At 35.7% G+C, this 20,117-nt stretch overlaps 1 protein-coding gene across 1 annotated transcript in view; it reads right to left on the bottom strand.

The window, feature by feature from the left end:
* PTH2R (parathyroid hormone 2 receptor) overlaps positions 1-19,884 on the bottom strand; it is a 51,055-nt gene extending 31,171 nt beyond the window's left edge. Inside the window, exons 1-5 of the mRNA XM_032594495.1 lie at positions 19,774-19,884; positions 19,544-19,665; positions 11,075-11,172; positions 7,266-7,455; positions 5,924-6,077 (exon numbers count right to left, since the gene is read on the bottom strand). Of these exons, the coding sequence (XP_032450386.1) occupies positions 5,924-6,077; positions 7,266-7,455; positions 11,075-11,172; positions 19,544-19,621 (520 nt within the window). The 5' untranslated portion in view covers positions 19,622-19,665; positions 19,774-19,884. The remainder of the gene's footprint in view (positions 1-5,923; positions 6,078-7,265; positions 7,456-11,074; positions 11,173-19,543; positions 19,666-19,773) is intronic.
* Between the last annotated feature and the right edge of the window lie 233 nt (positions 19,885-20,117).

Here is a 20,117-nt window from a genome sequence, read left to right as displayed (position 1 = left end):
GCTCTCTGTCTCAAAATAAATAAACATTAAAAAATTAAAAAAAATAGACATGGGTTCTCATGTGGCTCCATTATTATTCCCCTATAAAATGAAGTTTTGGGGGCACCTGGGTGGCTCAGTCAGTTGGGCAACAGACTACACTCAGGTCATGATCTCACAGATCATGAGTTCGAGCCCTGCATCAGGCTCTGTGCTGACAGCTCAGAGCCTGGAGCCTGCTTTGGATTCTGTGTCTCCCTCTCTCTCTGTCTCTCCCCCACTCACATTCTGTCTCTGTCCCTCAAAAACAAATAAACATTAAAAAAATTTTAATAATAAGAAAATTAAAAAATTAAAAAAACTAAAATGAAGTTTGGGACTAATTAACAGTAGTCAAAAATGTTTAGGCAATTAAAACCTTTCTTCAAATAAAAACTTGGGCAGCAGTCCACACATAAAACAGGGAGGCTTTGAAGCCAAAGGCAGTAAATAGGATCTTCTTGTCTTGGTCTATGGAGTTTCATCTCGTTTTGGATACTTCATAGGCTTCATAAAGCCCTGCCTCATCCTTATTCTCCTCCTGTGGTGCCAGTACTATTTTACAATAGTAAAATAGGTTGATCATAAAGTGTAAAGTTAGTTCTAAAAATTAGAGACGCATCGTGACATGGGATTCCTGGATTAGCTATAGACACACAATATCTTAATAACCAGAAATCTTGATTCCCCGGGGAATCTAGTCAACATATTGACTGCTCAGACATGAAGTTCCAGGCTATACCTCCAGTTCCCGCTCTACCCACCACAGAATGCTGGAATTCCATTTCCATTGCCTATCTATCTCTTTAAGGAACTTAGAAGTGGCTCCATTATGATTTTGGCAGAATCGTTCTCAACTCTGAGGAGATTTGAAGCCAATACTGAATGAGCACATCTTTTTGTCAGGAAAATTGCAAAACCTTTGAAAGTCTTCCATTGTTACAAGGAAGAGTGTCTACTTCTGAAACTTTAGAAGAGCTACCTCCTCCTGAGATGGAATTGCTACAGGAAACAGAAGAATTTTTTTTAAGTATATTTTATTATTGGGGCGCCTGGGTGGCTCAGTCGGTGAAGTGTCCGACTTCACCTCAGGTCATGATCTCACAGATCATGAGTTCGAGCCCCATGTCAGGCTCTGTGGTGACAGCTCAAAGCCTGGAGCCTGCTTCAGATTCTGTGTCTCCCTCTCTCTCTGCCCTTCCCCTGCTCATGCTCTCTCTCTCTCTCTCAAAAATAAATAAAAACATTTAAACAAAATTAAAAAATATATATATTATTACTAAATATATATAAAAATATATTTTATTATAATCCAAAAAATGCAGTAATGTACTGCAGGAAAGGACAGTCTGAAATAAGAGTTACAATAAAAAAGAAAATATGCTTACTGAATTTAATATTGCCAGTGGGCAGAAACTGTAGATCGAACTGGTGGAGATGAGGTGAAATCTTAAAACCAGGTGAACCCACTGAGATAAACCTACATAATCGCTACATACGGAAATCTAAACTTTACTATAATTTGTTTCCTTTTAAAGAGGTAATCATCCACATAATTTTAATTTTTTTTAATGTTTACTCATTTCTGAGAGAGAGAGAGAGAGAGCCAGGGAGGAGCAGAGACAGAGAGAGGGAGACATAGAATCCGAAGCAGGCTCCAGACTCTAAGCTGCCAGTACAGAGCCCGACGTGGGGCTTGAACTCACAAACCATGAGATTGTGAACTGAGCTGAAGTCGGAAGCTTAACCAACTGAGCCACCCAGGCGCCCCTGTAATTTTAAATGGTTAGTAGTAAAACTTCAAATTACATCTGAAAACCTTGTTCTGTATCTTACATAAGGTAAGGCTAAAATATAGATCTTTTATTGACTCTGTTAAATGTAATTTTAAGACAATCTTCAGTAGAAATAATAAGGGAATTAAAAATCATGAAGGATGGGAGAAATGGCTTTTCTAGATTTTTAATTGTGTAAAGGTATCATTTGACTATCAAAAATAATTTTTGTGGAGAACAGGTCTTATAGATCAAATATTTTGAATATCATACATCTGATCAGAACAGGCAAACACAAAACAAAATGACCTACTGGTCAGACTGCATGTTTCTTGTGTAGTCTTTACAACATATCTCTGTATTTCAATTATATTTACTGCCAACTGGATAATCAAAAAATATTTGCTGAATTGACATCAGCTTATACAGACTATTCTCCTGATTATTTTCAGAGAATACAGAATATGAAAATATTCTACACGAAAGTTTGGCAAAAGAGACATGACTAATTGGTAGAACCAGGATAGGTGATCTTATATGATAATATGTACATCCTGGCACCTTATCTAACAGTTGAAAATTAAGAATGGTTGCTACCAGGGGCACCTGGGTGGCTCAGTCAGTTGAGTGTCTGACTTCAGCTCAGGTCATGATCTCACGGTTCGTGAGTTTGAGCCCCACATAGGGCTCTGTGCTGACAGCTCAGAACCTGGAGCCTGCTTCCAATTCTGTGTCTCCCTCTCTCTCGGTCCCTCTCCCCCTCATGCTCTGTCTCTTTCTCTCAAAAATAAATAAACATTAAAAAAAATTAAAAAAAAAAAAGAATGGTTGCTACTATAGAGGTAAATGACTACATTCAATAAGGATGAATGAATAAGACTGATACCTTTTCAATATAGAATTAAATATATAGAAAAATAATGCATGCATGAAAGAACAAAATGGAACCAAGAATAAAGCGTCCAGTTTATGAGAAAACTGAAGCAGGAATAGGAAAAATTACAAATGTGGTTGGTTGAAAGAAAAGAAATATAGTCATCATCAGAATTTGCCTTTACTCCTTGGTATACATCTTGTTTTGTGATGAAGATGTGTAAAAACAGTTATTTTAAACATTTGCCTTCAATTTACTAAAGGTCAGATATGGCACCTCTTCTTCTTTAGACTGTAATTTCCTTCCTTTCCAATTTATTCTTCAGAATCAGCAAAATCAATGTAAATGATAAAGCTGCACACATCACCATAATGTGAGCAATAATGTTCTGAGTATTTATTTAGCCGAAGAGATCTTAAAGTTATAATGACTGGGTCCAATGAGTAACATAGGAATCCAAGCAAGTTCTCTTCTCTAATGAAGCTCATAAGTCACATTATTGGAAGAAAGCACAAAATTGGATTCACTCTAAACTATTTCCAGCCAAGGATCCTGCAAAGCAGCTATAATGTTGTTGATCATTGTTTTTCTTACAGGAATTTAGAAAAATGAGTCAGAAATAAAAATGATATTTTCCAATCAGACTGTCAGCGCTAAGGGAAAAATAGTCTATTACTTAAATGGTCTTAGTCATTTACTTCATTAAATGGTAACTGCATTTAAGTATTGGAGAGAGATTCTTAAAAATATACACCTATAATTATATATGCCCTAGACTAGAGCATTTTTTTTATTATATATTATCGAACAAGCAAGACGAGTGACAATGAGGAGAGCATTTTGAGGGTTAGAGCAGGGTTAGAGCATTTTTTTTAAATGGAGTCAGAGCATTTTCTTAAAGAGAGTCAGAAGGTAGATTAAGTGGAGAACTGTAATTCTATAACGATTGGTTATTAGTGTTTCAGACTGTGGTTAAGTGCACATGACATATCCATGTAAAATGCTTTTCAAAGAAAGTTTCCATGTGAAGCCTACTTGATTTCATGTTTGTCCTTAAACCATTTGATAAAAAGAAGATTTCAAGTAATGATGCTTCTCTACTATAGGTATAATTCCAATGTCAAAGTTCTTGTGAACAATTGAAAAAGAGTTGTAAAGGAAGGTATGAAATTCATACTTGCATGGAAGCTCACTGGACTGTTTTTTAAAATTCTGTTTCTTAAAATTTTTTTAATGTTTATTTATTTTGGAGAGAGACAGAGACAGAGACAAAGACAGAGCATGAGTGAGAGGGAGAGGGGCACAGAGGGAGACACAGAATCCCAAGCAGGCTCCAGGCTCTGAGCTGTCAGCACAGAGCCCAACACGGGGCTCAAATTTACAAACTGCAAGATGTTGATCTGAGCCATAGTTGGAGGCTTAACCAACTGAGCCACCTAGGTGCCCCTGGCCAAATAAGAGTTAATGGGGGAGTTAACCATCAAACCAATAAGTAAACAGAGAAAAAAGAATTTATTATGTGTGACCAGTGGTGTTGAAATCCAAAATATAAAATGTAACTCAGACAAATGTTTTCTATCAACACCTTTGCCAACTTCTAGTAATTATGTACGTACACAGATGTAATTTTGATTTGAAGGCAAACTGCCAAACACTATTGAGGAAATTTCCAAAGTACTCTAAAAAAATAAAATGCATCTTTTTTTTATTTTTAGTAACTGCTAGTCAAAGGGAGAGCTTTAAAACAGACAAGCTGCCTTCAGAAATAAAACTTTATTCACAACAATCATTTCATAATAAATGAAATTTTATAGTAAATAGACCCTTTGCTTTCTTAAATCTTATTCCTTAACTAGCAGGAAATTCAATATTCCTTACTTCACATTTTCAAATGTTAAAACAATATTAAGGCAAAACAAGCAAAGAAATATTCTTATTTTGGAGGAGGAAAAAAAGAAGCCCTTCAAATGTAATCTTGAACCACCTAGTTAATTTTTTTTCCAATGCCAAGCACCTCATAATCTGAATATTAAAACAGCAATTGAAGGACGCCTGGGTGGTTCAGTCGATTAAGCGTCCAACTCTTGATTTCGGCTCTGGTCATGATCTCACGGTTTGTGAGTTCAAGCCCCACATAGGGCTCTGCACTAACAGTAAGGAGCCTGCTTGGGATTCTCTCTCCCTCTATCTATGCCCCTCCCCCACTCTCGTGTGTGTGTGTGTGTGTGTGTGTGTGTGTGTGTGTGTTCTCTCTCTCAAAATAAATAAGCTTTAGGGGCGCCTGGGTGGCACAGTCGGTTGAGCCTCCGACTTCAGCCAGGTCACGATCTCGCGGTCCGTGAGTTCGAGCCCCGCGTCAGGCTCTGGGCTGATGGCTCGGAGCCTGGAGCCTGTTTCCGATTCTGTGTCTCCCTCTCTCTCTGCCCCTCCCCCGTTCATGCTCTGTCTCTCTCTGTCCCAAAAATAAATAAACGTTGAAAAAAATAAATAAATAAATAAATAAATAAGCTTTAAAAAAATAAAATAAAATAACAATTGAGATCTGCAATTGTTGATCATGAGGTTTCTTAATTGCAGCCACATAAGAGTTTTAAGTTCTCTTAAATTTGGACAAAAAAGCAACATCCTTTTCCCCATGTCATGTTGAGTTAGTGCCTAGTCTAGTCTAGTACTGATAAGGCATTTTTGGAATGTGAGCTGATTATCCTTTTTTTTAATTACATATGCATAAAGTAATTTGAATATTTTTTTCCAAAAGACATGATAAGTCCACATAATTAGCTTGTAATTTGTATCATTAAATGCAATGGAGATGCAATCTCATAAATTCCTTCCTGGAATTCTCACCAACTTACCAATGATGTATCAGTACAGCTTCGAAATTTAAAAATCAAAATATTTAGAATGAAATTATTGCTAAATCAGGACATTGACATAAGACATGAGCATAGCAGTTCTAAATGTCTATGGCTAACAATGTGGTCTTTTATATTCCTGCCAAAGAATTCTCTCAAGAATCTGGCCTAAGAACACCAACCATAAGTTAAACACGAAAAGTTTCTTACCACTGAGGGGCTTACAGACTTGATCTTAATAACTTTCCCCAATGAACAATGGAAGAGAAAAAAAGGAGGTATAAAGATAAAATGGGGAGAGATTTCAGGAAAATGGCTGAAAGTATGCTAAGGATAGGCTTAACAGAAAGTCCTCAAATCCACAATCCAGTTTAAAGGGAAAGGAGACATAAATACCTTACCCCAGCCTATCAAGGTGAAGCCCCACAGGTATTTGGTGTCCGAAAAGAATGCCACAAAGATTAGACTATGCAGGTAGAGACCTTCCACCAAGATCCAATAGTAATTTGTAGCCAAGAAGTAAATAAACATCACAACAGCAATCTTGCACCCAATCTGTTACAAATAAACCAGAATTGCATCATATTAGAACCCTAAACTGTGCTAGATGCAATATCAGACCACCAAAAAGCAGTTCTCCATTTCTTTTTTTATAATCTATTTCCTGTGTCTAGGAAAGCCAAGACTGCTGGAAGAGAGAACAAAGTTATTTTAAGACCGCATCTCTAAGACTATGGGCTTGATTCTATTTTTTTTTAAATAAGATTAGAAGTTATAAAAAAATCACTTTTCCTTAATTTCTCCTGTTTATCAAAATAAGACTTAATCATCAGAAAAAATTAGGAAAGTACAGAAGAGTATAAAGAAGAAATATTAGCCATTATTCTACCATAAGTTTATTTTATTCTTGTCTTTTTTAATGCCCCAGAAGTCAATGGCTAAAACAATAAACATTTAATACATCTTATGATTCTATGGACTGACTACGTGATTCTGCTGATCTGGGCCAGGTTCAGCTAATCTTGGCTGGGCTCACTCACAGAGCTCTACGCTCGACTGTCACACTACCACGTCTACTTCATCCTATTGGATAAAACAAGTCACAAAGCCAGCCCAGAATCAGAATCAGGAGGGCCTACAAAGTTACAGGGCAAAGGCCAAAGATACAGAAAAGGTATCAATTCATACCATCAAGGCATATAAACTAGTATCCTTGATTTCCAGATATATTGCATCCGTGATCTAATTAACTGAATTATTGTGTGATATATTGTGGGATTCTGGTCACTAAATAACCCCAGGACATTTGAGAACAGAATCAAGTACTCTGTCGTCTTATATTTGAACAAGTCTTTGAGTCTACAATAAAGAAACTAAATGTTGTGGGCTTTTAAATCCCACACTTCTGGTTTTGCAAGTGGGCTTTTTACTTTTGAAAGCCACGACAGCGGCTAGAAGCCATACACCAAATGCACTCCAGTCATGTGATTTTTGACGTTTCCATGCCAGAATGTTCTGGAGGAAAGAGCCCAAACACTTTTAATAGTCTAAGATGATGAGTAACTAGGTGTGAAGCTTGAGGACAGATCTGAGGTAGTAAACATTATACAAATTGGTCATCTATTTTTGTTAACTCAGAGATGAGATAAGCCCAAACAAGTTAATATTTAGTGGACTGTAAAATGTAACGTATCTATAACGTTACATGAATCAGTAATGAGAGAAGATGGTGAAAACACTTACATACTGTGACTTGTCCACAGAAGGCACTGCCATGGAACTCTGCAGGTCACCCTGCATTACCAGAGACTGCAGCTCCTTTACTCCTATGTGAGTATGGACCACTTTGTCCTTGACGAAGATGCTTACGGCTCTCAGCATGAAAGACACAAACAGGTGCATGTGGATATAGTTCCTAGTGCAATGTAATCGTCTATGGAAAAAAAAATATTCAGTACTTCGATTTGGATGAAATTAGAAATGGGGAAAGAAAATACATAAATGAGCCCACACTCCTCCACAAAAGGATAAAATATAGTACGCGTGAACAAAGACAGAAACCCATTACTATATATTTCCAATAGAAACAACTGGGATCAAAAACTAAAATATAACTTTTTGAGATAATAATTTCAAATTTATCATGATCTTCTACCATGTTTCTTCTGATCTGGCAGTTAATTATTATACTATATTATACTGTAGCATTATACTAAACTATATATTAAAGTAATAAATGGTTAATGAAGAACCATTTTGAAAAGGGATAAATATTAACAGTGGAACTTTCACATTTTCAATACATTCTCTGTAAGAAAAAGTAAAATATTTTGCTAGCATTACACAACTTTATTTCCAAATAATGTTAAAGAGTAAACAAGCTTACTTTAATAGAAAAAGCTTTGAGTTCATAAAAGAATCTTAGACACAATTTAAGTCATAACATACTTAGAAGTAGGTACAGTACTACTAATTTCCTTTGCAAAAAGCTAACTCCAAAAGAGACCTTTTTTTTTTTAAGTTTGATGGAAAAAAAAAACCCAACACTTAGCAAGGGATGTATAATCTGGCTCAGCTCTACCATTGCTTGACTGTGAGACAGTACAATCTCCCTGTACAATGGACACAATCCTACTTCTCTTCCAGAAAGGACAAAGTACACAAAGGTAAGGTAGCAAGAAATTTTTAATCCAATAACATATTTTTATATTTCATAACATAGGAGGGGGTAGGCCAAATAAGAATGAGCTAAATTTAGACATTTTGGAAGTATTTTGTTAGTATGTTAGGGACAGATATGCATGTCCATTCTGCCCAGATAGTCCTCCTCACTGATTCTTTTGGGGGAGTTTGTTCACAAGCAAGTGGGATTTGACCAGATAGGTTTTCAGGTGTCTGTGAAAACCATTGACTGAGAATAGTGCCATCAGAGTGTATAAATAGGTATTGACTTTTAGAAGACTCAACATGATTTACTATCCTATAAAAAAGTACTTTGTTTTGTGAGACAGAGTTTCTCAAATTTTTGTATACCATTCTGCTATACAGTACAGTAACTGTATAAAAAGTACTATCTAGAAAGAATTTGTTAAATAGAGTGATAAATTACCATGTAAATTGAAGAATTACCACTTAGTGATTTGTATCCTCCCGAAATTCTATGTAGCTTTTTTTTTCTCATAAATATTCACCTATTATTCTAAACAACCAGAGCTACACTTAGTATAATGGAATGGACTCTGGATAGGAGTTGGAAGATGAAGGTTCTGTTTCCAACTGGACCACCTGTGACCTTGTGACCTTGGATACTGAGCTTCAGTTACTTGGTCTCTAAAATGGGATAATACTGCCAAGCCAATTTCACAAGGCTGTTTTGAGAACCCCTTCATAATTTTACAGATCTGATTGTGTTCCCCTTCTACTTTAAAATTTTCATTAGCTCCCTATTCTCTACCCTTACAAGACAAAACTCAAAGCCTTTGACAAGGGCCTGCAAAACCCAGTGCCACTAAATCTAGTTTCTTCCTGGCCATTGCTACCTGGCCACTTCTCCGTATGAATCAAATGCTGCCTTCACATTGGACTCTTTTATGTTCCCAGCATCTACTCTGCTCCTTCCTGTCTGAGTTTTGCACATTTCGTTCCCATCTTCTGGGATGTACTGAATTCCTTCTCATCATTGCCATATCAGTTCACATGTCAGTTGTTCTGGGAAGTCTCTCTCTGTCATCTAGTCAGTTTTGGACTAGCTCCTTGGTGTTCCCAATACCCTTTATAAAAACCAGTATTATAGTATTAACATTATTTGATTTGATAATCATTTAATGAGTCAGTCTCTCTCAATGGTGTATATACTCCTTTTCCAGTCTGCAACATATCTTAACTTGTCCTCCATCAGTACTAAAAAGAGTCTATCATATGGTAGAGAAAAATGCTTGTTGAGTAGATGGACTAGTGAATCAATAAAGAAAAAGTTTTGAAAATGTAAACTATACTACCATAATAGGAGTAATCATTTTAGAAGAAGTAGTTGGAATATTAAACTAGTCATTTATTTATTAATTCAACAAATATTTACTAAGCACCACTACATATCAAGTACATTGCAGCTACTAAGAATGCTACAATGAGCAAACAGAAAAAAATTAATGCTCTTATGTAGCTTTGCATTCTAGAGGAAGAGATAAATAAAAAGATAAGTAAAACATCAGATAGTACATTAGATAATGATAAATCAAAAGAGAAAGACAAAACAGGAAATACATATGAGAAGTTTCAAGGAAGAGGGGATTGTAAGATGGTCAGAAACAAAACATAAAACATTTTGGTTTTTAAATATGTCATCTACCCTCATCTCTTTTCCCACACACAACTTAGCACTAAATTCTTAAAATCGTATTGTCTTAATGAATGTACCTCAAAACCTTCCATTTGTAGCCAATCCTCAAAGCCACTGCTGTTGGCCAGGCCACAATCTTCTTGTCCGGAGTTATTCTGACAGCCTCTTCCAAATGAGCTTCCTATCTTGCTTCCCACCAACTCACCCTCCACCTTACAAGTGACCTTTCATGTCACTCTTCGGCTTAAAATTCTTCAATGGCTCCTCATTGGTCTTTGGATAAAGTTCAAATTTCTTCATATAACCTTCAGGTCTCAAAACATCCTCAACCATGCTTACCTCTCCTGTCTCACTCACTGCCCATCACTTACCTACACCACAACTCTGAATTCTCAAATATTCCTTGCTTTTCTTGATATAATCTTTTCTTGATATAAACTCTGTTCCCCAATGGTCCTTTTTGGTTAAATCTTATTTATACTCCTGTGTCTTTTGAGATTTCACTTCATTTGGGAGGTCTTTCCTCCTCTTCTTACTCTGCCCTCCCAAATTACCATCCACCACCTGAATCATAGCACTTCTCACACTGTATACTAGTTGTTTTCTCAGCTACTTGAGTCACAAACTAGCTGCAAACATCATGAGTATACCTTTCCCATACATGCTGTGCACTGTTTAATCTCCATACTGGTGCTCAAAATTTTGTATTGATTTAGATTAAGTTGAATTGAATCGGGCAAAAGTCCCAGTGGATAAAAAATAAACCACAACAGAAGCAATACATATGATTATCTCATCAGATAATTTGGGAAATCATTTTAAATGAATTTCTGTCCAATGGCACGAAAATCATTTGGGAAAAATGAAGTCTTTGCACCAGGAATGAAAATTTTTGTAACTCATTCTGCTCCACTTTGCATGCATCACTTTGCAAACAATACACTGTCCTGCAGATCTGTTGGCTTACTGGTTTCATACTGCTTTGATGCTTTTAAAGATTTTTTTAGTTTTTAAACAATAACAAAAACAAAAACCCTGAATTTCCTCATAAAAATAAATCTTCAAAGCCAAATGATATCATAACACTAGGCTGAATTCAAAAACTTGCACTGAGAAAAATATTTGGGGGCAGAAATTTTGACACCTTTACATCTTCTATACATAGGAAACAGAACCTGTCCCTTCACAGAAAAAGGGGTAAGGGATCACTCACCTGAAGTAACCAATGATGAGAATAGCCACAGCCAAGGAACCGAAGGAGACAGAATATCCAATTGTGTACATGACATAGAGGCGTTCGAAGAATTCTTGCTGAAGGGGAAGAGATTTAATTAGAAAAACAGGTTTCAACAAACAAGTAGATGTGCATAAACTTAAGAATCATGTCTTCCCCTGTTTACAGACAGGCAATGTGTTATCCCATTTACAGAACATTGATTATCCATCTGATCTTTCTTTTACTTCCTAAATTCAAGTCAGAGTTAAAGATATAATAATCTTTGACATTTCTTGCTTAATTGAGGGAAAATTAAATGTTGCAATATTTACTTCATGAATTTTTGTGCTGTCCACTTTAGTGGAGCTGTATATCTAATGTGATATTTGAAGTAAACGAAACACATATTACATGGCTATTCTAAGAGGAAACTGGTAAAAATGATGTCATTTTTGGAATACTATTTCTAGCTTTCTTTAAGTTTTTATTGAGCTGTCATTTACATAAAATACAGATCTCAAATGAACTGTTTGATGGGTTTGACAAACCAGCTGTGCTGTGCCCCTTGAGAGTCCAGAAACCCACCCACCATTCATCCCCTTGTAACTACTGTTCCAATTTCTGTCATCATAAATTGGCATCATCTGTTCATGTACTTCATGTATTTTTTGACCGTTCTTAGACTAAGAATTAAATAGTATATACTGTTTTTGTCAACATACTGTTTTTTATATTCACCAATATTGTTACATGAATCAATAATCCATTCCTTTTTAATTTTTTAAATGATTATAAATTCACAAAAACTGGAAAAGATAGTAAAAAACGTCCAATGTATCCTTCACTCAGTATCCCCCAGTGGTTACATCTTAACGTAATTATACTAAAATGTCAAAGGCAGAAATTTGACATGGTGCAATGTGTGTGTTTATAATTCTACATCATTTTACCACATATGTAAATTTTTGTAACCAGCAATGCAATCAAGATACAGAACTATTCTACCACCACAGAGTGGGGTCCCTTAGAGTCACATTTACCCCCCTCTTCCCCAGCATCCCTGACACCTAGCAACCATTAATCTGTTTTCTACCTTTATAATTTTGTCATTTCAGGGGCGTCTGGGTGGCTCACTCGGTTAAGCCTCCGACTTCGGCTCGAGTCATGATCTCACGGTCTGTGAGTTCAAGCCCCCGTTCAGGCTCTGTGCTGACAGCTCAGAGCCTAGAGCCTGCTTCAGATTCTGTGTCTCCCTCTCTCTCTGCCCCTCCCCAACTCGTGCTCTGTCTCTCTCAAAAATAAATATTTAAAAAATTTTAAGTTTAAAAAATTTTGTAATTCCATGAATGTTATAGAAATAGAATCATACAGTGTGAGACCTTTTGAAATTGGTTTTTTCACTCAGAGTAATGACCTCAAGATCCATTCAAGCTGTTGCATATATCAAGTTTGTTCTTTCTTATGCCAAATAGTATTGTATGGTACGTATGTAACCTATGTATAGCATTATATTTGAAATGTTCCAAACTTTGTAAACAGCATACATTTGGATCGTGTTTTTTAATAGATTTCTTCAATCTCTGTTAATTGGTATATTTAAACCATTTTTCAAATATAATATTGACATGTTAAGGCTAAGTCCATTATTTTATTTTTTTTGTTTTCTGTTGGTCTATTTTTCATTTCTCTGTTTTATTTTTCCTGCCACGCTGTAGGGTTACTTGAAAATTTTGTAGAATTCCATTTTGATGTCTCCTTTTGTTGTAGGTATTACTGTGTACAGTTTAATGTGGAACTTTTGATTATTGAATGGTTACCTTTCTTCTTTTCTAATTAAGCATTGAATGCTATAAAAAAGCTCTGTTTTTACTGTTTCCCCCAATTTTTGATATATTCAGCTTTGATAATTATTCAGTTTAAACTTTTGCCATGGGTCACATATTTCCAACACATATTGTCAACCGTCTACATATTTTATTTTAGTTGAATTCAATTAGTTCTTTTGTGTTGAGAAAATAGACTCTGTATGATTTTAATCTTGAGATTTATTGACACTTGAACCTTTGGTGTGTAATTTAAAAGAATGTGAATTTTGTAGTGTTTGGCTATTGTATTCTATAAATGTCATTTTAATCAAATTATTTGAAAGATATTCTATGGAAGTTTTTACCTAATTGTTTTACCAATTACTGACAGAATGGCATTTTTATAAATTCCAATATGATGAGATTTGATGATGTCTCCCTTTAGCTTTGACAATTTTTGTTTTATGAAGCCCCTAGATGCATGCATATTTAGGATTGTTATTTCCTCCTGGCAAATGGATTCTTTTATCATTCTTATATGTTCTTCCACATAGATAATACTGTCTTAAAGTCTACTTAGTCACACTCTTAAATATGGAGAATAAACAGAGGGTTACTGGAGGGATTTGGGGAGGGGGGATGGGCTAAATGGGTAAGGGGCATTAAGGGACCTACTCCTGAAATCCTTGTTGCACTATATGCTAACTAATTTGGATATAAATTTAAAAAATAAAATAAAATAAATAAAAAAATGTGTCTGAAAAAACCCTGACTATAAACACATTCAGCATGAATTTGTGCTGGGTCTTTACCCATAGATATGTGTCAACCATTTGGGAGGCTACAAGGTCAAATGCAGAGTGAGGAGAAAAGAACCTTTAAAAACAAATAAAATTTTGTTTGGTTAAAAAAAAAAAAAAGTCTAGTTAGTCACACCAACTCTCTTATGCTTAAGGTATGCTCTGCATATAACTTATCCCCCCTTTTGATATCAACCAATCTATTATCTTCACATTCATCTGTATCTTTCTATTTAGAGTACATTTCTTTAAGATTGTATATAATTAAGCCATACTTTTATTACCCATTCTGCCTTTTAAGTGACTGTTTACTTCATTTACATTGAATACAATCATTGCTAAGGTTGGGTTTAAATATAACACATTGGTATTTGCATTCTGGATGTCTTACCTTTAATTCGTTCCTCTATACCTACTTCCTTACCTTCCATTTGGGGAGCAGGGGTCCAATTATTTCTTAAAACTGCACTTGTGTTATTTTTTAGCAATTATGCATCCGGAACTCATAAGAGCCTACATTACATAATATTGAACTATCTCACAAACTAAAGTTTCCAATTGTATACTCAATTTTGCTTCCCAGACTATGTCCCTTTTAGATTTTGTCTACATAATTTATAAACCCTAATAAGAGACTATTATGTTTGCCTTAAGCAGTCAATAGACTTTTAAATTAATTAAATTACAGATACAGATATAAAGATTAGATATAAAACAGCAATAAATAATAAGAATAGTTTTGTTTAGGGGCGCCTGGGTGGCGCAGTCGGTTAAGCGTCCGACTTCAGCCAGGTCACGATCTCGCGGTCCGTGAGTTCGAGCCCCGCGTCGGGCTCTGGGCGGATGGCTCGGAGCCTGGAGCCTGTTTCCGATTCTGTGTCTCCCTCTCTCTCTGCCCCTCCCCCGTTCATGCTCTGTCTCTCTCTGTCCCAAAAATAAATAAAAACGTGGGAAAAAAAATTAAAAAAAAAAAAAAGAATAGTTTTGTTTATTGATTTAGTCTGTCATTTTTTTAAAAATTTTTTTAATGTTTATTTATTTTTGAGAGAAAGAGAGCAAGTTGGGGAGGGGCAGAGAGAGGGAGACACAGAATCTGAAGCAGGCTCCAGGCTCTGAGCTGTCAGCACAGAGCCCGACATGAGGCTCAAACTCATGAGCTGTGAGATCATGACCTGAGCCAAAGTCAGACGCCTAACCAACTGAGCTACCCAGGTACCCCTAGTCTGTCATTTTTATCCACATTTATACCCATTCCGGTACCTCTCATTCCTTCCTACCTATCTATGCTCCCGTCTGGTAAAGTTCTCTTTACCCTAGAGAACTTTCTTGATTATTTCCTATACTGAAGGTATGAGAAAGATTCTCTCATATTTTTTGTCTGCAATGTATCATTTTCTTACTTTTATCTTAATGCATATGATCACTTTAAAGATGTTATCCCATTGTATTCTGGCCTCCATTGTTTCTGACTAAAAGGCAGGCATCTTTTTTATTGCTATTCCCTTGGATATAATGTGCCATTTTTCTTTTTCTGCTTTTAAGATTTTTTTTTTAAGTTTACTTATTTATTTTGAGAGAGAGAGAGAGAGTGCAAGTGGAGGAGGAGTAGAAAGAGGGAGAGAGAGAGAATCCCAAGCAGGCTCCACACTGTCAGCACAGAGCTCGACTCGAAGCTCAAAGTAATGATCCCCTGAGATCATGAACTGAGCCAAAATCAAGAGCCTGACGCTTAACCTATTGAGCCACCCAGGAGCCCCTAAGTGCATTGATCCTTTACCATGCTGTATCCAGTATGTTGTTGAATATCAAATGAATTCATTTTTGAACTGAATATTTCAATTTTAGAATTTGTTATTTTTTAAAGTTTTTATTTATCTGATTTTTCCATCTGTTATGTACCTTTTTCACTAAATCATCTAACATATTTCTAATAGTTATTATTAACTACTCATCTGCAAATTCCAACATCTGGATCATCTGGGGTTTTTTTTCTGCTGTTATTTTTACTAGAGATTTTGGGTTCCTGCCTTATAATTTGTGTTACATTCCAGGCCCCGTAAGTAACTGAATAACAGGGACTAAAGTATATGATGGTAACAGCCTGAAAAGGGCAGGCCTCTTCCTCTGTCAGGGCTCTTTAGGAGGCTGAGTTACTCTGTTGCTAAGCTGAGTTGAGCTCTGTTGTAGTTTTTTGTTTTATGTTTTTTGTGATTCCTTTTATCCTGGTTTTAGGTTTCGAGAGCAGAATCAAGACTCCTTCAGCAGACCTGGAGATCTTAGCACCAGCAGCCTCTAGTGGCCATTATATGGATTTTAGCACACTTGACATTTTCCAAGCCACAGAACTTGTGCAGCTATTTGAACCATCCGTCAGCATTTTGAGTTGCTAGCGATCTTGCTTTGCTCTCCTGCCCTTCCCTGGCATATGGGCTGTACAATTATGCATCTAGTGAAGGCCCCTCGGGGCCTCTGTTCTGTCCTATGCCTTTGGCTAACTGCTGCCTCTCATTCTGAGAGCCCTATACACTCTTGGGGGATTTCTTTTAGCCCACTTGTGCTACCCCCAGCCTTTGGCACACGGCCTCCACACACTCAGTGAAGCCCCATGGGAAACAACTGGTTGGTGGGTGAAAGCTCACTGTGAATGTGGCTCACTTCTTGGAAATCTAAGCCCTCGTGCCAACCCTTGTCTGTTAAAAGTTGGTTTAAAAGCCTGGCTCTTTTCTTTCTGTCCCCTTCGATGGTGTGGTTGTTCCTCTTCTGCTACAAACCCAGCGATAAACAGCAGTCACAGGTCTCTTATAGGAAGGGCTTTCCCACTTGCAGAATTAGGATCATTTAGAGTTCTTGGCATCTGTAGCTCATCATGAGTTATTACAAATTAACAATTTTGCATCTTATTCAATATATTCCTCATCCTACAGCTTCCTACATCCTAACTGGAAACAAAAGATTTTGCCTCTTGTTCCTTTTTAAAAATGTTTACTACATTTTATTATCAATTAATAAAATATTAAAACCTTCTATAGAAAATATTTGGATAATGTGTAAAATATAAAAGAGAGGGAAGGAAAAATCTCCTGAATTCCTACCAACCAAAAGAAGCATTGTATTTTGTGTATTTCTTTTCATTCTATCTCTAGGAAGCATTTTCTATTGTTTTGAACATCTACATTCTTAATATACATACAACTTTATTACCTGGTTGTTTTTTTTTTTTCTGTGAACTGTATAACAAAGGAACTTCCTAAGGCCACAAAGTCTTTACAAAAAACATTTATATAAGCTTATTTAACCTTCTCTGGAAGGTGCTTCACTGAAAACTTATATTCTTCAGAATATTCACTATAATAATTAGTGGTTCAATGAACATTTTGTCCATTCAATTCCCCCCAGTCCAAATCTTTATACTCGAACCTTAGACATAACATTATAAGATGAAAGGTTATGACCACTTTGAAGTGTTTTTCATATATATTGCTAAATTGCTTCCCAGAAGTTCATTTAGCCTTTAGAAATGAGATGTATTATATGGTAATTTTTAGAGTATACTACTATTTTAAGTATAATACTCTCAAAAATTTAATAACCTTATGGCTTATCATAAGAGTTCCTTCCCATCTTTTTACTAATAGTAACTATCTCATTTTGTCAAGCCAACAATAAGGAAATTATTTAAGGAACAAAACAATAGATGTGTAAAATATCTTCATCTTATTTTCCTCAATAAAAATGTTTATTCTTAATGCACACTCTTTTGGTTTTTACTTCTTATTCCTTATACAAAAGCTCTCCTTACAACCATTAAGAATTAATACCTCATAAATAAGTAATATCACTTTGCCCTAGAGTATATCAAAACTTCAGGAGATATCCAGTTTTCTTAGTAGGGGATATTTAGTTTTCTTAAGTTTTCTCAAATTATTGCTTAAAGGTTGTAAACAATAGAAAACACTCTTTATATTTTTAATTAAGGAGATAAAATTATTTATGCTAACAAAATTCATCAAGATTTTTAGTTAATTTTTAAGCTTATTTTTTATTTATTTTGAGAGAGATAGCAATCAGGGTGGAACAGAGAGACAGGGAGACAGAATCCCAAGCAGGCTCCCCACTGTCAGTGCAGAGCACAACATGAGGCTCCAACTCACAAACATTGGAGATCACTCCCTAAGCCAAAATCAAGAGTTGGATGCTTACCTGACCGAGCCACCCAAGTGCTCCTCAGTTAATGTTTAGATCATTTTCACATGAACTAGTACATAGTTGGGTGTATTACCATCCTTGGCTACTTTGATTGTAGGAATATATAGTAATCACAAAGAGTGGTTGTAAGAGTAGAGTTCAGTGTAAATAAAACCATGATTTAACTGAATGGCCATTTAAAAGCTGTGGAAGATTTGCATCATCATTTGATGCACAAATAAATTCATCACAGTAAATACTGTTTACTTGTGTCAATGAAATTAAAATTATTTTGAAGCATTTAATATTAACTCATTGTTAGTTTTAGCTCCATAGTGGAATACATCATCTCCTCACATTGACTAATTTTATGCAAGAAGCTTGTCAACAATGAAATATAAAGCTGAAGTTCTTTCAGCAACTTACTAGAGTTCATTAAGGTGATAGCACTATGTGTCAGAAAAGAAGAAAGTTAAGAAAGGAAATCCTAGTAGTGCAAAATCAAAGACATCTTCAACTCACCGCTTCCCTTACTGCTCTCCCTACTCACCACCCCTGACTAAAAAAAAAAAAATGAAGCATAAAGAAAAATGTCTAATGCTGGCAGTTTATGTATTATAGACTGTTCTCAGGTCCACCATAGAAATAATTTATACATCCATTTATCATATTCACTCCTAACATCATATGCATATACGTCAAGAATTTTACTTACGAGGGCTGAGTGATAGGAATTTAAGCATGACTTTTACAGCATATATATCACTTAAAATTGATTATCTAGAAGTTTCCAAAGTTTACATATGATTGCTATACTGTAAACAGCACTGATGAGAAATCTGGAGAACAGGATTCCACTTTAGATCCTGTCATCAGCGAGCTGGGTCAATCTAACACCCAAAGTCTCTGCTTCTGAGTTGACTCACGTGTAAAATTAAGGTGTCGTCTGGAAGACCTATAGGATGCCCTTGCTGCTCCGTAATTCTACAACTCTAATCTTTCATATACTAATGAAATCATCTACTGGCTAATCTTATGAAATGAAAAATACATCTTAAAAATACAAATCTCCTTCAGGAATATAGAGTGAAATGAGATGGAACCATTCATAGGTAACAAAACAAGTCATGAATCCTGCTGCTGACTACCTATCTCAATTTTTACACATAATATAATGTAATATAGCATAATACAATATAATATAAACATAATGTGCTATAACAGAATAGACACAGACACATATTTATTAGTATATATGCCTGTATCTCAGCCAGATAACTCTAGCCTAAAGAAAATACAGAATGTTTTAGGTCCTACACCTTTCCTTAACTAGATATCTAAAAAGATTCCAAACTTACTTTTATCTTTTATAATCTTTGTGTCCCATAATAAAAAGATTTTTACATATAGTAGTTGACAACCAAGAACTGCATAAAAATATTATTCTGTTTTCCCTTAGGGGTTTGCAAATACAAAAATATGATTACCTTTCCCTTTTTTTTTTAAGTTTATTTATTTTGATAAGATGGGGAGGAGCAGACAGAGAGGATCCCAAGCACACTGACAGTGTGGAGCCAGACACAGGGCTCAAACTTAAAAACCGTGAGATCATGACCTGAGCCGAAATCATCAGATCCCTAACCGACTGAGCCACCCAGACACCCCAATATCATTACCTTTCCTATGCTGATATCTGGCTGCAGAAAGCGAAGGCACTCTGAATAATTAGCCCATGTTTTATTTAAACTGTACATAAAATCCCACGTCCCATTGGGGTTACAGTGTCGGAAAGCAACTCCTGTAAAGACACGAAGAAAAACATTGAGATTGCTCAGTTCCCTTGGCATCCATTAGGGGGAAAAGTACATTTCTATTCCAAATTAATCATTGCAAAAAAATTCAATACCTTTATGATTGAAGTCATAAATATAAGGAGGGCATGGGACAGCCAATATTTTCCCCACTGTTCCTCTGGGCCAACAAATGAGTCCATCCCATTCTGGGAAACAATTTCCCTCTAATAAAGGAAAAAATTAAAAAGCAAATAAACAAAAATGCAATTGGAACCAGACACTAAATGCACTCAAAATACCTGCAGCAAAATGTAAAACAAATTAGTAGTTGTGAAACTAGGTGCAAATGTCCTAAGATTCATCCACACAGCCTCCTTAAAGGTCCACTAATAAGAACATTTGGTTTGCATAAATTAAAAATATTTTAGTGATTCCAGTATATATGAGTTATAGCAAT

The sequence above is a fragment of the Lynx canadensis genome, chromosome C1 (assembly GCF_007474595.2).
Source record: "Lynx canadensis isolate LIC74 chromosome C1, mLynCan4.pri.v2, whole genome shotgun sequence".
NCBI lineage: Eukaryota > Metazoa > Chordata > Mammalia > Carnivora > Felidae > Lynx > Lynx canadensis.
The sequence above is the reverse complement of the archived record's forward strand: the minus strand, read 5'-3'. Positions and strand labels throughout refer to the sequence as shown.